General features: G+C 36.3%; 1 protein-coding gene across 1 annotated transcript; it reads left to right on the forward strand.

Annotated features, from left to right (window-relative positions):
• Positions 1-4,439, forward strand: LOC115996136 (putative late blight resistance protein homolog R1A-10). Its single transcript, XM_031235278.1, has 4 exons — positions 1-349; positions 1,202-3,921; positions 4,097-4,143; positions 4,370-4,439. The coding sequence occupies exons 2-4, from the start codon at positions 1,219-1,221 to the stop codon at positions 4,437-4,439; spliced, it is 2,820 nt and encodes a 939-aa protein (XP_031091138.1). The 5' UTR covers positions 1-349; positions 1,202-1,218.
• Positions 4,440-17,103: the final 12,664 nt, after the last annotated feature.

Here is a 17,103-nt window from a genome sequence, read left to right on the forward strand (position 1 = left end):
ATGTAAGATTTTCCCTAATAATATATATATTATATATTATATATTAGGGCCTTAATTAAGTGGTGCAAGTTAACTAGGTTTATTAAGTGGTTTGGTTGGACTAAACAACTAGTAGTTGTATTCAACCAGACACTGTGCCTATATAAATCTGTATTGATGGGATACAGGATAGGCATTATATAGCACATACAGTTCACGGTACTCATACTGCTTAGTAGACACCAGTACACCATCTAGGGTTCTGAGTCAAGTATGAGACAAATCTGGCTAACGATCTACCGTTCATGAGGCATTGCATCAACTGTGGCTGGAGATCAATACGGCTTCCGCTTCCGCTACTACGAATCAGGTTTCTCGTATACTATTCTATTTAGTTAGATTATTTATATCTAACATTATGTTCATGTTTTTAAAAAGCGAATCAAACATACGGAGTAATATTTTTACTTTTAACTAAATAAAGATTGACTGATTTTTAGCAATATTGAATTGAAATTTGAATAAATTGAATTGCAATATTGACCGACTCTAGAGAGTTAAAAGTACTTAAAAATAACTACCGATTTCCTTTTTATAATTGATGGAAGAAAATGTTAATTATCAATGTCACCCCCTGAATTATTAGTGGTGTAAATGTTACCTCTCAATTTTCATTATATGAAGGACTAAAAACATCACTTTAGTCAAAATTGAGAAGTCAAAGATGGACATGCTTATAATTTACGGACGAAATATGTACTTCTAACTCTGATCTATAATAAAAAAGTAATTATATTTCTCCTACATATAATTATATTTAATTATATTTCTCCTACATATAGTTATGAGAAATACTAAAAGTGTCCAATAAATAATAGTCAGTGATGTTAAATGTCAAAAACAATAGTCTGAGACTAAATTTGAAATTGCCACCAAAGACAATGAACCTCTGGCAGAATTAACTCTTATATATAACCACTAAACTAATATATAAATAAATCAAAAGAGTTAAATTATTTGTAATGTTAATTAAAATAATTGGACATAATTGTGATAGGGTAGAAATATTTGATATTAAATTATCTGAATAAGCCTAGAAAAAAAAAAAAAAAAAAAACGAACTGCTAACCCGCTACCGCTAATAATTTTAAATTGCATTGACGAAAATTCCTTTCTAAATTGCATCACATCTTTCAATTCTTCTTTTTTCTGCTCTGATCAGCTACCACATAGACGCAAATGGCTTATGCTGCTGTAACTTCACTTAAAGGAACACTCCATCTACACTTCTTGCAATCACAACCACGTTTGCCTCTTAAATGCAAACAAGAGATACTTAATTCTCTCCATGAAAATCTTTGTTTCCTCCAAGAAATTCTTGAGAAATCTGAGATCGCCTATAATAATTCGGCGATTAAAGATTTAGAGGCAGAGATGAGAGATGTAGCGTTCAAAGCCGAAGAAAGGATTGAGATGGAGTTGAGTAACATATACCTTCAGTCAAGCAGTATAGAGGCTTGCCTCCTCAGGCTTCATGGAATCTTCAAGCAAGTAGTAAAACAGACTGATTACCTCAAGAAGAAGTTGATTAAGATTAAAAGTAAAGATCAGTATGCAAAGGGTCCATCAATCACTGGCGTTTCACTCCTTGGTCGGATGCAACAAAGAGAACTACTCCTTGGTTCAACATCATCGCAACCTGCTGATCCAGAACGCGAGAATAATATTACAGTGAGTAAATTTTCCAAAAGTGCTTCAAAGTTTGACAGTAGAATGGTTGGATGCGACAAGGAATTCAAGACGATATTGGGTAAGCTCACACAACAATCAGCTGAGAAGCTCCAAGTTGTATCAATCGTTGGCATGGGAGGAATAGGCAAGACCACTTTAGCTGGGAAAGTCTACAAGGATCCATCAATTACATCTTATTTTTATAAGCAAGCATGGGTTACTGTATCCCAAGAGTATACCGTGGTGGAAATGCTTAGATGCCTCATTGGTTGTGTTAGTGCGTCAAGTAATGATGAACAAAGCAGCAATGATCGAGACCAATTAGCAGGAAGTCTACGGAAAAGCTTGAAGGATCAGAGATATTTGATAGTGATAGATGATATATGGAGCAAAGAAGCTTGGGATAGTGTGCAAAGGTGCTTTCCAGATGATAATAATAGAAGTCGTATACTACTGACTTCTCGTCTCAAAGAGGTGGCTGAATATGCTGCCAGTACCTCTATCATTAACATGCCTTTCTTAGAGGCCAATGAAAGTTGGAATCTCTTCTGCAATGTGTTTGGTAAAACAGAATTTCTTTTGGTGTTTGAGCAAATTAGTAGAGACATAGTGAAAAAATGTAAAGGATTACCTCTAGCTATTACTTTAGTGGCTAGTCTTCTCTCCAAGACAGAGGAGAAGGTGGAAAAGTGGAAGAATGTTGCAGAAAGTGTAATTGGCGATTCTAATGAAGTGTGCTCAAGTGTACTATCTTTGAGTTACAACCAATTACCACACCCCTCTAAAGCTTGTTTTCTATATTTTGGAGTTTTTCCAGAAGATTATGAAATCCCTGTAAAGAAGTTAGTTAAGTTGTGGGCAGCAGAGGGATTTTTCGGGACAGTGAACAATAAGAATATGGAGGAAGTGGCCACAGAATGCTTGCAAGATCTTGTTGATAGAAGTCTTGTTCTAGTTGACAAACAGAGTTATAATGGCAAAATCAAGATAATTAGGATGCATGATCTCTTGCGAGACTTTTGCTTAAGAGAAACTCGATGTGAAAATCTCTTGAATGTTATTGGAAATGATTATCATGGTGCTGTTGCTGGACTAGTAAAACTTCCATTTCACAAGTGGATATCACAACACTTGTTTTCAAAAGCTTGTCCTTGGGTAAGTATTAAACCTGGATGTTACAATATTCAAAATAGATCTAAGTGCTTTGGCAATTTTCATTCCTTACACTCTGTTGATCATATTGATTTAAGCATTAAGGAGCTTTGTCACTTTAAACTATTAAGAGTAGTAGACATGAAACTTAGATTCCAGAACTTTGTAGATAAGATGCTACATATGGCAAATCTTGTTCATTTGAGATACTTAGGTTTGTCCCAAAGTGCGCGTGAAGATGTACGCCTTCATAAATTAAAGCTCTTTGAGCATTGGAATATGCAAAGTTTTATTGTTCGTGGATTTAGTGTTATATTGGATTCCTCGGAGGCATCTGGAATTTGGAAAATGCCACTATTAAGGAATTTTTATGTGGACATAATTCCTTTAACATTAGAGGCTTCAGAGGTTATTCATAGAAACATAGAGACTATATCTTGGTTGCATCCGAAGTGTTGTACAGAGGATCTTTTTACAAGGATTCCAAATTTAAAAAGATTGGGAATTCAAGGTGAACTGCTTTTTGGATATAAAAATTCAGATGGTTTCTATAATTTTGTGCACTTGAGGCAGCTTGAGAAACTAAGCATCAAATGGTGGGATCTCAAACTTCCGTATAGCGGCATCCCATGGGCAACTAGTTTTCTACCAAATCTTAAAAAACTCAAATTCTTCAGGGCTAGGTTGCCATGGAGTGATATGAGACTTATTGGTATGTTGCCAAATCTAGAAGTTCTAAAATTGATAGATGCTTGTGAAGGAAAAGAGTGGGAGCCATGTGAGGGAGGGTTCCCTCAATTGAAAAGGTTGGTAATTGAAAGTAAATGTCTAAAATATTGGAATGCTGTGGGTGACCATTTTCCTGTGCTTGAACATTTAGAGTTAACTAATTGCATTTCGTTGCGAGAGATCCCTATTGAGTTTGCCGATATCACCACACTTGCATTGATTCAATTAACATACTGCCCGGATTCCGTTTTGGCTTCCGCAAAACGTATTCAAGATGAGCAGCAGAGATATGGAATTGATACTCTCCTCGTTCGTTCTAAAAATATTAAGGTCTGTTTCTATCCCTGCCTCCATTATATCTCTGACTGTTTCACATTTCATGCTATTTAAATTCCTCTGCAATCATATCAATAATTATATGTGCATGCTTTCTCTCATTTTTCTGTATCTCATATTTTTTTTTTACCTATAAATATGCGTTAATAACTTAATTTATTGTTTCCAGCAGTATCTCAAATTAGAGGAATTGATGGATGTGACGAGGGTATGCAGGTACTTAAATAAGTCTCTTATATGTATTTGCATACACACTAACACACCTCACCTATATGTTCATGTTTATTTTGTTTTGTTTCTTCTCAAAGAAAAATCACGTACGCTTAGTTGTTTTCAGTTTTTTTAATCACCAAATTAAACAAACTAAACTAAATGCTTTTAATCATAATATTTCATCAGGCATTTCGTTTCTCCTTAACTTCTAATTCTTAAACATATACAGATTGGGAGGCGATGAAAAGTTAAGAGCCACAAAGCTGAGCTGCGACGGCGACGACGACGGGGTAGCATAGCAGATTAGCAGGAACTGTAATATATGAATATGAATCTGCCTGCCAGTGGTTTTTGTACTGTACTGTACTTGCTGTGTGTGGTTTTTTTTTGGAAAGATTGGTGTGGTTATTTTGTTGGATTACTCAAGGATTTACGCACTGTGTTGCACCATGTACCATTATGGTGAGCTGAAATGGTTTCTGCTTCTCGGAACTGATTTTTTTTGAACTATAAATCAAATGAAGAAGTATTGTTTGGCCATGACCCATATGATGCACATATATGCTATATTACAACATAGGAATGGACCTACTTTATCTTTTGTTAAGGCTTTTATTTATTACCACAAATGAATGAGCCATTATTCCATGTACCCGGCAAGCTGGATCCAGTCCATGTTCACAATTTAGAACTTTATATTTATAATTTTAGAGATGGATAATGCTTGGAATAGTGTGCACATATGCTTTTTTGATGATAATAATGGAAGCCGTATACTATTGAGTATTGACTTCTTGGCTCAAAAAAATGGTTGAATATGCTAGCTCAGGTAACTCTCTTATTAACATGCCTTTCTTAGATGTCAATGGAAGTTGGAATCTCTAATGCAATGTGTTTGGAAAAATGAAATTTGTTTTGGTGTTTGAGCAAATTGGTAGAAACATAGTGAAGAAATGTAAATGATTACCTCTAGCTATCATTTTAGACTTTTAGTAACTAGTCTTCTCTCCAAGACAGAGGAGAAGTTAGAGAAGTGGAAGAATGTTGCAAAAAAATGTAATTGATGACTCTAAGGAAGCATGTTCAAAAATACTATCTTTGAGTTACAATCAATTACCACACCTGTAGAAATTTATTTTACCATATGTAAATATTATTTCCTCATTCTTTGTAATGTGATTAGTCAATCATAGGATTTCCTTACCTTTATTTTCTTTGTTACCGTTAGAGTAGCTAGTATCTATATGCTTAGGTTTCTTCATTCAAACACAATCAATATACAATATTTTTCTATTCTCCAACATGGTATCAACATCAAATCTCTATATTCTGTAATTTTTTTTCTTCTCTTTGGTTCATCACCATGGTTGAGAATTCTCAATCTTCTCCCGTGGATGAAACCCCATCAACCATCATCACGACTTCAGCCACTCACATTGATATAGAAAACCCGGCCATATTATCTTCATTCTTTCGATAGCACACGAACCTCTCTCGTCGGCACTCCCCTCGTAGGCATTTAAAATTATACTTCTTGGGCTTTGACAATGACGATGACTTTGAGGGGCAGAAACAAATTTTGTTTTGTTGACAAAACTCTAGCCATGCCTGACGTTTCCCATCCTGATCATGCTAGGTGGCAAAGGGTAAATAATATTGTTATGTCATGGATTCTCAATTCTATTCATCCATCCCTTGCCCATACTGCTTTGTATGCTCCAGATGCTACTACTGTTGGTCTGATTTAAAAGATCGTTTTTTACGGCAAACGGATCCCAAATCTTTGAGCTTGAGCGGTGCATCGCAACCTTACGTCATAATGATACCTCCATAGCCGCTTACCATATCATGTGATGAATGTAGTTTTCGCGGTGGGTGGAAAGAAGTAGGTGTTAAAACGGGTAGAAGTTCCCGAGCATCGTTCTCAAGGAAGGCAAGGAGGGAATTGGTAGGCAAGCGAACTAATCACAAGAGCACCTAGTGTTTGAAAGCTAATCCTAAGGTAGAAGGTGTGTGTATTATGCTTAAAGGTAAAGAAACAAAGGCAAAAGAATGAAATACAATCAATTGGAAAAGAAGATTCGGATCTTGCAACTCGTATATGTATCCTTGATTTCTTAAGATATTAGACTAGCAACACTTTTTTTTTTTTGAGAAATTAGACTAGCAACACTTAGATAATGAAAATGAGGCAAGGCAACTATGCCAACGCCACTCTCGTGGTCATTGGCCTATCATCTAGTCCATGGTCCCATTCTCATGGCGACTAGGCTAGCTGAGGCAAATTATCGAACACATGGTGTGCTATTTGCCTTCCAATCCCCCTTTTCTCGAAGGTGGGAAGGAAATGTGCTAGGCTAGGCTAAGGAGTAACCCTACTCTCGTAGGTGAGACTCCTTCTCCAAACACCTCTCATATAGGTTGATCACCCCTACACAAGAGCCAAAGTGGATCACCACTCACACAATCAACTCATAATCAAAGCAATTGCAAAACCTAATTGATAAATTCAAAGCTCAAGAATATCCATACAAAATTGCTCAATCCAAATCCACAAAAGGCTTAGCTAATCATGTCTAGAATGGAAATCATAGATGCAATTGAACAAATCTAAGCAACTAGAATCAAAATCAAATCAACAATCAAATCAAATCTATCAATCAAATCAAAAACTAAGAAAGGAATTATAAGACTAGGAATTGAAATGTTACTTGAATTGAAGTAGAAATCTTGAATCAATCTTGATCAATACAATGTTGAAGTGTAGGATCTCCTCTAAATCTAGCCAGATGACTTGGATTTTGATCACAATTAAGGTTTGGAAGTGTAGGGAATTGGGACTTAAATCTAGAGAGAGAATTTTCTAAACTAAACTAAGGTGGAAGTGTGTTGGATCCCCTGCAAAATGGCTCAATTCCCCTTTTAAACCTTGCCCAACCGCCAAAAGTTCCGCGACGGACGCATGGCTGGACGCGCGTCCACGGTGCCTTCTGCTGCTCAGACTTCAAACTTCAGCGGGCCAAAAATTGGACGCCTGCCTGGACGTGCGTCCAGATGTGCGTCCATGGTGGGCTGCTGCTGTAACACCCCGTAAATTCGTCCAAGCCTTTCGTTCGTTAATTAATTCCTTGGGCAAGTTAATTATTCCAATTGGGCTAATTCCTTTCAATTTAATATATATACACTTATATATATACATTCATGAGCCTAATTTAATTATTCTAATCAAGAGCCCAATTAATTGAATTATTCTTGTAAGGGATTTTTATTCAATTTGGGTCCTTACAATATTTGTAATTAAATATTCCTACAAGCCCAACTTATTGATCTTACATTATATAATGTAAATACATTGTTCCTAAGACATTTTTATGGGCTTCCTTGTTCTAATTCTTATATTAATTATAAGGGATGATTTCATTAGCCCATTTTGCTAGTCTTGAATATATACAATTAATTCTTGTAGCCATCATATTATATATTTAAGCCCAACTCATATTAAAGTCTTACACCCTAAATATTGTATCTATTCTTAGTATATAATTTAGAAGATTAAAATCCCTAAAAGTTTTCACTCCTCTTCCTCCCTACTCCTTCACTCCACACGCCATTTCCCTTCATCTTACATCCAAAATTTGATCTTCATTTTCCTACAAGTTTTCAAGTAAAGGTTGCTCTTTTAAGCTTGGTTAGGAGTGGGTAAGTGCATCTATCCTAGAATCCGTCTTGCATTTTGTGTTCTTATTAGTCTTTTAGCATATTCTTATAATGTTCTTTTGGGGTTCTTTGGGAAAAAGATGATCAAGGTGAAGGTGGGACTTGGTGATCTAGCTTAGGGCTTGTTGGAGTTGGAGAAAGCTATTCAAGGTAACCATCATGTCCACTAAAATCTATTTTATACCCTCACTCTATGATATTATGTTGGTGTGTTGGAAATCCTGAAAATTCCTTGTGATTAGCCTATTTTGTTGAATCTATTTGTTGGATTGCATCTTGATCTTTTGCTTTGTGTTGTATGATCAATGATGGGTTGGATTTCCATGTTTTTGGCCTCTAATTTGATGCAATGTTGGTGTAATTTTGGTCTGATTTGCTCTCTGGAAACATTTATTTCGTGTCTGTTGTTGATATTCTGGAAGTTGGGATGGAATGACCTTGCGGAGGTCCTCGGCGGCACAATGTAATCCGCCGGGGAGTTCCGCAAGGCCAAGGCGGTTGGGTTGAACGGATGGCAGTGGCCCGCCGAAGGGGACCGTTCCCTTCGTGCGGAGGAGGCCGGCGGAGGTCTGTGCTCCGTTGGTAGGTTCCGCAAGTTCTCTGGGAATCTGCTCCCAGAGACTATTTTGGTGATGTTGTTGTCTGTTGTTTCTTCTTTGTTTCTGAATATTGTTGGATTGTTTTGTTGGGTATTTTACCATGTTTGTGGAGCCTTTATTCATGTCATTTATTGGGTATTTTATACCATATCTTGGAGTATCGATTCATGTCTTTGGTTTCCCTTTTTGTATTCTTGATCTATTGATTCTTGATATTCTTTTACCTGGGAGTTTGCTTGTGTTCATAGTTGAGATGAACACTTTGTTTGGTTGGTTTGGGTTGAAGTTGGAGTATGGGTATGTGATGATGGTTTGTGGATATCATTGGAGGTTGTGGGTGAACTAGTTGTGTTACTATTGTTTGTGTTCGGGTTCATTACCCCTGTGATTGGGTTCATTACCCCCGTGATTGGGCCGATTCGCCCCTGTGATTGGACTTAGGTCCCTGTGATTGGACTACGGTCCCTGTGATTGGGTTCATTACCCCCGTGATTGGGTTCATTACCCCCGTGATTGGGCCGATTCGCCCCTGTGATTGGACTCCGGTCCCTGTGATTGGACTACGGTCCCTGTGATTGGGCTCATCACCCCTGCGTACCGGATTTCCGGATTTCGACTTTGGACTTCGGTCCTTGTGATTGGGCTCATCACCCCTGCGTACCAGATTTCTGGATTTTGGCTTATTTCTGTGGTTGGCTTAGTATGATGGTTGGTATGAGGGTTTGGAGATTGGAGTTGGGATTTTATCTTGGGTTATGCATTGTGAGTTCCTTGTGATTATCCGGTTGACTTGTATATCTGTTGATATCTCGTTGTTCATCGTTATGGTTGGTTATTTCTTGTATTTGAGTTCAGTTGGTATCTTGGTTATGATTCGTTGTTGTCTTTGGATATCGGCCTTGTTTCGATGAGTCTTGGTTTATGATTCGTTCAGTTTATTATTGTTGAGTATCCGATTTCAACTAAAGAACAGTTTGTTGGTGTGTATATTCTATATGGGTGTGTAAACCTATTTACAAACCTATTATATATCTATACTTCCTTGCGGGTGTGAGTGGTGGTTGCTTAGCAGTCTTTTGCTAATGGTTCTTTGTGTGTTTTCCAGGTATGGAGTAGTCTAAGCGAGAGCGCGCTAGAGCTTTATCCTTACGAGGCCAGCTTAGACTAGTTTATGTTGTTTAGATTTGGTTTCGAGGCCTGTGCGCCTATGTTTAGATTTCATACCTTTACCTAGACTTGTTACGATGACGTTTTGAGGATTTTGATTCTGTACAGTTGGTTTCCTTTGTTAGCCTGTGCATCTAGGCTGCGTTGTATACCTAGATGTGGCATGACGCCCTTAGGTTTTAAATCGCTTCCGCTATGTTATGTTTGTGTAGTTGGGATAGGCAGCTTTTGTTTAAAAGTTTTTATCTATCTCGGCTTGTGTAAAGTTGGGGTGTCACAGCTGCTCTGCTGTGACAACTTCAGAGGGTGAAAAATCGGACGCAGGCCTGGACGCACGTCCAGAGGCATGTCCAAGGCCTGCTTTGCACTCCAACTTCGGTTCGTAAATCCTTCTCCAAAATGTTGCCATTTTCTGCCCTTTTTGCACATCTTTTCCCTACAAAACGATTAGCTAAGTGTGGAGCGGGGTCCAATGGTAATAACAAGCATTTTAACGCAATTGAGGACCAAACCAATCATAAAAGCCGTCAATTGTACACAATATGATCCGAGAACGACCTTATAAAGGTGGCATCTTATGCACTTATCATCATGTTATGTAGCCTCTGCGATTAATTAAATCTCTTAGATCCTCCTCCCAGATGCTCATATTTTAATTTGCTCGTACTGCTTATGTCACTCAAATAGAACGCTGCTTATGTCACTCAAACAGAACGCAGACGCTTATTTCAATTTTTGATGGGTCTAAGAGAAACATATTCACAAGCACGCAACCAACTTCTTCTCATCAATTCTGTATTGCCAACCGTCAAAGGAGCCTATGCCTTGCTAGTTCAAGATGAGAAACAACGCACGTTGGACCACCTTGTGTAATACCCACTTCCTTATATATACAATTGTATTATGTTTATTAAATGAAGTCAACAAGTCAAAGCTTAATAAAGTTTAATATTGGATGAAATTACTAAATTACCCTTCCTTACTCTTAAAGGCTAAGGAATCACTTCATCTTAGGATAAATATCTCATTTGAAAGAAAATAAGGAGAGTTGCTAGAGAGATAAGGGAAGAAAAAGTTTTGAAGCTTTGATCTCCATCTTCTTCAAGCTTAGGTCTCAAGTAATTTTTGGAGTATTATAGGTAAGTTTGACCTCCATATTTCTCTCTTTTTGAGTTGGGTTTATCATTGGAGCCCTAAGATTGATGTTTTGAAAATGTTAGGGATTTTGAGAAGGAGTATTTGGGTGAGCTAAATGGCTATGATTTGGATGTTTTAGGTAAGTGATTAACTCTTTTCTCCTTATTTTGCAAAACCCCTAACCTATTTTGGAATATCTACTACTTTGAATACCCATTTTAGGGTTAGTTTGAGTTAAAAATACTTTGTGCTTTTGATATAATATGACTCAAGCTAGTTATGATTGTTAAAGTTTGATTTTACTATTATTCGATTTCTGGGTATGATTTGTACTAAGGGGTTTTGCTATAAAAGAGGATCAAGTAATTTATTTGGCAATTATTAGTTTATGATGTCATATTTGTTTTGCCAAGTTATGAGCTATACGGATTTCATATTACCTTTGGATATGTATTTTGTTATGTGGTGTTAAGGAAATGATTTTTGCTACAATGGACTATTTGATTATAAGAATTATTTTGAATGTTTGACGAAACTCATGAGGCAACCTACAATTTGTTATTTGTTTTGTTCGGCTTGGAACGTTCCTAAATGCTCATTCCGAATCGTCGAGCTTGACTCATTGCGAATCGTTGAGTCTTTACTTTTGAATTATTTGTAGGAACGTTCCATCCGGCTCATTCCGAATCGTCGAGCCTGACTCATTTCGAATCGTCGAGTCTTTTTAGATCATTATACCGATAATGGCCTATGCCACAAGGTATAATGGTGGGTGTATGTTGCCAATGAGTCATGGGTTAAAGAATGATTTGACCTTTTGAAAGTATTGTGGTATGAAATTATGTTGATGCCCATGTAGCAAAAGTTCTATTTTGGGAACTTGTGTATAGTATGATGGAATTATATTATGACTTCGTTACAGTTTGAAGATTGTGATTTGCACCTATTAATTACTCTAAAGCTTATTATTATATTTTTTTTAAGGCTACTTGATCCGGGGTTGAAAAGAGTACCACTTACTGGGCATTAGCTCATTATTTGTATTTTTCCTCATGTTTCAGAGTAGTTAAGGACATGTGAATAGTATGAGCACAAGTGGTGAGGTCTCAAAGGTGACTTTTGAAACTAGGAGACTTAGTCCTAGTATTGGAGCTTATCATGGATTTTTGCTCGTGTGGGATAATAGCTTTGCCCCATTTATATTTCTGGTAAACCATTGTGCTTGATTTTGGTGCTTGTGATGCATTTTGGACATACTGCTATTGATTGTAAATATTTAATAGTGGTGAATTGATGAGTGTTTTGGGAAGAACTAGTTCTTTGTTGTGGAATTATTATGTATTCAAGTGTTGTTATGAAGGTTTCGAGATGTATGTATGGTTAGGCTTCGTATTGTTGCAAGTTTTCACATAACGATACGGCCGGGTCATGTCCTAGAAGTGGGTTGTGACACCTTGGGACGTCGATAGATGTTGCTGCTCTCCAGGCTGCAAAGCAAAACTCCAATATGTCAGTCAATTTTCAACATGACTTTCATACTCTTACTGGTACATCTTTCACTCCACCAATGCCAAATAATTTCCAGACATTGGTGATTCCTCAACAAGCTACAACACAATCTGCTAGTCAACAACATCCTTTTCATATGTTGCAAAACAACAGTCATGCAAGCGTTGTCTCTCAACCTTGTTTTGGCAATAACCGCTCTAAACCGAGATGTACTCATTGTGGAATTCTTGGTCACACCCAACAGGTTTGCTAATATCCTCCGGGTCACAAGTACTTCAAAAAAGGTAATACCACTGGCAACCCTCCGACTGTGTCATCATCTCCATCAAATTCTTCAGAACAAATTACTTTTTATATTTTCAGTCAATTAGAGATCATTTTTTATTTTTAGTCAATTAATAACTTTCGTTTCCTTTTCAATTTTCCTTTTCTATTATTTGGGCGGGAAAGCAAGAAAGAAAGATTTTGTTTCTATTAATAGTAGAGTATAGATTGATGTAAATAATAATTAATAAATCATTATTTACCTTATAAAATTACGTGGAATTTTCAAGGAATATTTCCAATTATTACACTCAATTGTATCCATTATTTCCACAACAATTCACTACTCAGAATCAGTATTCGAAATACTATTATTATTTCGCATAATTTCAAAGAAATATTACCAATTATTACTCAAAATTGATTCCATTATTTTCACAATTCACAGATTTGGTAACCATTTTTCCTTTTTAATTACATGCATATTGAGTTTAATTTGTGGTAACAATTCAATAGATATTAGTTAATTTCTATATAACATTTTCCTACCAATTAAGCTTTATTAATCTTTTTACCAATTAATTAATATTAAGAAAAGTTTGGACGAAAAAGTTAAAGATTGAAGATTTTACTTTTATTTTTTTTAAAAAAACACAATTGCATTAATAATCAATAAAATGAGCAATACAGGCCGGTGGAACAGACATCCACGACCCTAGGACAGACGAAGAACCTCTTGCTCGTGTCAAGTCATGAACCACCTGATTTGCTGACCTTCTGACATGGTAAACAGACACGTTCTTCATGTCATTAGCAATGCAGCAACATTGCTTAACCAACAAACCAACATACCACAAGTCCACTAAATTTGAATTATAACTGGAACAGAAATTAAGACTACACTCTGCTATTATATTCCATTCAATTCAACAATATACTTGTGTTTTTTTTTTTTTTTTTTTTTTTGATAATGAAACAAAATTATGTATTAAATTAATCAATGTCAACTATGCACATGATGGGCATAATATAATAATGAGCTATTTAGCCTCACTTCTTCCGAATCATACATAAAAAATTTGATCCCTCTTATTATATTGCACCTACCTGAATTCTCAACATGGGCATTTCATACCAACTCATATCAAATGTTCGAACAGATCTGTTTGCTGTCCAACAACAAAATACACACCCATACAATACAAAATCCTTAGCAGCAACAAGCAAGCTGAGGAAGAAGAAGAAGTAGAGTGCCGTCATCTGTTTTGTTCAATTCAAGGACTCAATTACCGCCGTGTGGAGATAAGCTTAGCTATCTGCTTGTGGTGATAGGCTGAAGACGCACTGGGATTTCTTAATGCTGCTTTAATTTAGGTAATCTTCTTCTTCTTCCTGTTCTTATTTATATGATGAGCTACAAACTTCAATTGTCAAAGAATCATATATTCTTATATTATGGGGATTCATTTCTAATTATTAGAACAATTTATCAGACACATATATAACCTATAAAGTCGATCTCCTTCCAATCCCGTTCTTTCAAATCGAGATTTGTGAGCGGAGTATGTAGTATGTCTAATTGTGTGACCTATTCTTATAGCTACACACAATTCCAAAGATTCTCAAACAAAATTCAACCCTAAATAATACAAGAGATCAAATTAATTATAACATACTCGCAACAAGAAGTCAAGAACGTAACCTTAGCTAATTCAATACACTCTTTTCATGCAATTGAAATCATAGAAGCATCTATAATAAGAGCAAGCTTAATTAAAATCTCTAAGAAAATCTTTAGATTTGTAAAGTAAAGGCACAATGAAATTGAATGTATTGAAAACACAAGTAAAATTGAAGGAATTGAAATGTAACTAATGAAAACTTAGCTCTGATCTAATGTAGATTAAAGATACAAGCTTGAATTGAAATTGGAATAAATTGAATTGCAATATTGACTTAAACTCTTCTTCTTTTTTTGTTTTTGTTTTTGTTTTTTTTGTTTTGAATACTCAATATTGACTTAAACTCTAATCTAATATAATATAACTTTATGCGAGAGGTGGTGGGTTCGAGCCTCAGTGGAGGCAATACTGACTCTTGTGCTTCAATAGGTTGAGAAAATAGTTATGAACAGATACTGCATTGTAATAGAATTAGTAGTATTCAAAAAAAAAAAGTGGAGAGAAGTTAGAGAGTTAAATGTCCTTAAAAATAACTACCAATTTCCTTTTTATAATTGATGGAATCACCCCTACTTATAAAATATTGGCCTTATCCACGCTGAGAGTCAAATCATGACGTTGGTTGTGATTTCCATATTTTGTGCAACAATTATATATGATCTCTAAGCTAATTTTCACCTTATAGAAGGTTGAATTAGATTTTTCAATATTCACAAAAGTTGTAATAATAACTCTTGGAATTAGATTTTCAAAAAAAAAAAACTCTTGGAATTAGCTTTCCAATATCATTAAAATCGCATGATTTGGATATTTTTATACTAAAATATTATCAAAATACGGAAACAACAGGCTGATCTTTATGGGCTGCCAGCATTACTACCCTTGGTCCTCACTCTACAATTCTTTTTTCTTCATTTCCTTTGACTTTTTAAGTCCCCAGGTCATGTAACAGTCAATAACCAGAGATCCAACCAGTTTGGTAAATAATCAGCCTATCAGCCAATTTTAGCTTATTTGATCACTTTTGTCCTTCAAGAGAGGTTTGAGATGTTAAATGACAACAACCGGTGGAATTAACTCTATATTTAAATATTGGCCCTGTTTGGTAAATAATCAGCCTATCAGCCAATTTTAGCTTATTTGATCACTATTAATTATTTGGTTAATAAGCTTTTTGTAACTTTAAAATGCTAAAATTCAAAAGGCTACTCAAAGCAGCCTTTTCAATTAGCTTTTTGAGAAAAAAAATTATACCACACAGCTATCAGCTAACAGCCAACCCAATCAGCCAACTTTTTACAATCGGCTAATGTTATTAACAAATCATACCTTCTAACCCAAACAGCCAACTCAATCAGCCAACAGCCATTTACCAAACAGGACCATTATAACCACCACTGATGAATTTTAAAATCATATAGAATTCCTGTCTAAATTGCATCACATCTTTCATTTCTTCTTTGTTCTGCTCTGTTGTGCCCGCGGAAGTGGGATAGATCAGATTGCAACAATAATTTGAGAAAGAAAAATAAATGAGGCACAGATTTTACGTGGAAAACCCCTAAACAAATTAGGGTAAAAACCACGGGCAAGGGTAGAAGAATTTCACTATGAGAAAATAGGAGTTACAACCACTCTCTAACTAACAAGGAGAAAACAAGGATAATTCTCTCTTGCTAGGAAGGAGAAATACACTCAACAAACTCTCTAATATCTCTAGTATATGAGGGAAGAATAGAATGATTTGGGATGACAAGAATGGCAAATGACCTCCCTATTTATAGTTGAGAAATTGGGGTCATTTTGTAGTTAGCCTAAAATGTAGGGACCAAACAATAAATATTTTTGTTCAAACTTTGTAGGTGCCTAACTCTTGGACTTGCCTAACATTCTTGATCAAACTTTGCAACTTTCCTAACCAATGTGGCTGCTGCCAAATTAATCCATTTGCCGACAATCTCCCACTTGAAGATTAGATTGTAACAATCATATCTTCACACCATTCTTTCTACCTTGCACTTTCCATGTCGCTTACGTCTCTATCAGGCCACAGGAAGATCGACACCAAGTAAACTTATCAACATTGATTACCTTTGTTAGGAAATCTGCTACGTTGTCCGTGGTATGGATTTTCTGCAAATCTACTGTCCCTTCTTCCACCTTCTCTCGGATGAAATGGTACTGCACTCGTATGTGTTTCGTCCTTGAATGAAATGCAGGATTCCTTGCTAGATGCAAGGCACTCTGACTGTCACAAAACAAAGAGACAAACTCTTGTTTGTGCCCGAGCTCCTCCAATAGCATTTTCAACCAAATTGCTTCTTTACTGGCTTGTGTAGCTGCTACATATTCTGCTTCTGTTGTTGACGTAGCCACAACTGCTTGCAGTTTTGAAACCCAGCTTACAGCTCCACCAGCAACTTTGAACACATATCCTGTCGTAGATTTACTTTTATCCAAATCCCCTGCATAGTCAGAATCCACATACCCGTTGATAAGAAAGTCTGATCCTCCATAACATAATGCAACATCTGAGGTCCCCTTGATGTATCTTAGGATCCTCTTCACACAGTTCCAATGCTCTCTGCCTGGATTCGCCATGTACCGACTAACTACTCCCACTGCTTGCGCAATGTCTGGTCTTGTACATATCATAGCGAACATTAGACTCCCCACCGCTGATGCATACGGTACTCGAGACATCTCCATCCTCCCTTCTTCATTGCTAGGACTCATACTTGAGGATACTTTGAGATTAATAGGAAGAGGGGTAGAAATTGGCTTACAATCTTGCATGCTGAAACGTGACAAGATTTTCTTTAAATAATTCTTTTGAGAAAGCCAAATCTTCCTATTACCTCTGTCTCGGTGAATTTGCATCCCTAGAA

The sequence above is a fragment of the Ipomoea triloba genome, chromosome 11, assembly GCF_003576645.1.
Source record: "Ipomoea triloba cultivar NCNSP0323 chromosome 11, ASM357664v1".
Taxonomy (NCBI): domain Eukaryota; kingdom Viridiplantae; phylum Streptophyta; class Magnoliopsida; order Solanales; family Convolvulaceae; genus Ipomoea; species Ipomoea triloba.

Excerpts from the sequence above, each read along its gene's own strand:
- LOC115996136 (XM_031235278.1), top strand. The coding sequence starts at position 1,219 with ATGGCTTATGCTGCTGTAACTTCACTTAAAGGAACACTCCATCTACAC. Across the intron at positions 3,922-4,096 it reads TTCGTTCTAAAAATATTAAG|CAGTATCTCAAATTAGAGGA; the intron begins GTCTGTTTCTAT and ends TATTGTTTCCAG. Across the intron at positions 4,144-4,369 it reads GATGTGACGAGGGTATGCAG|ATTGGGAGGCGATGAAAAGT; the intron begins GTACTTAAATAA and ends AAACATATACAG.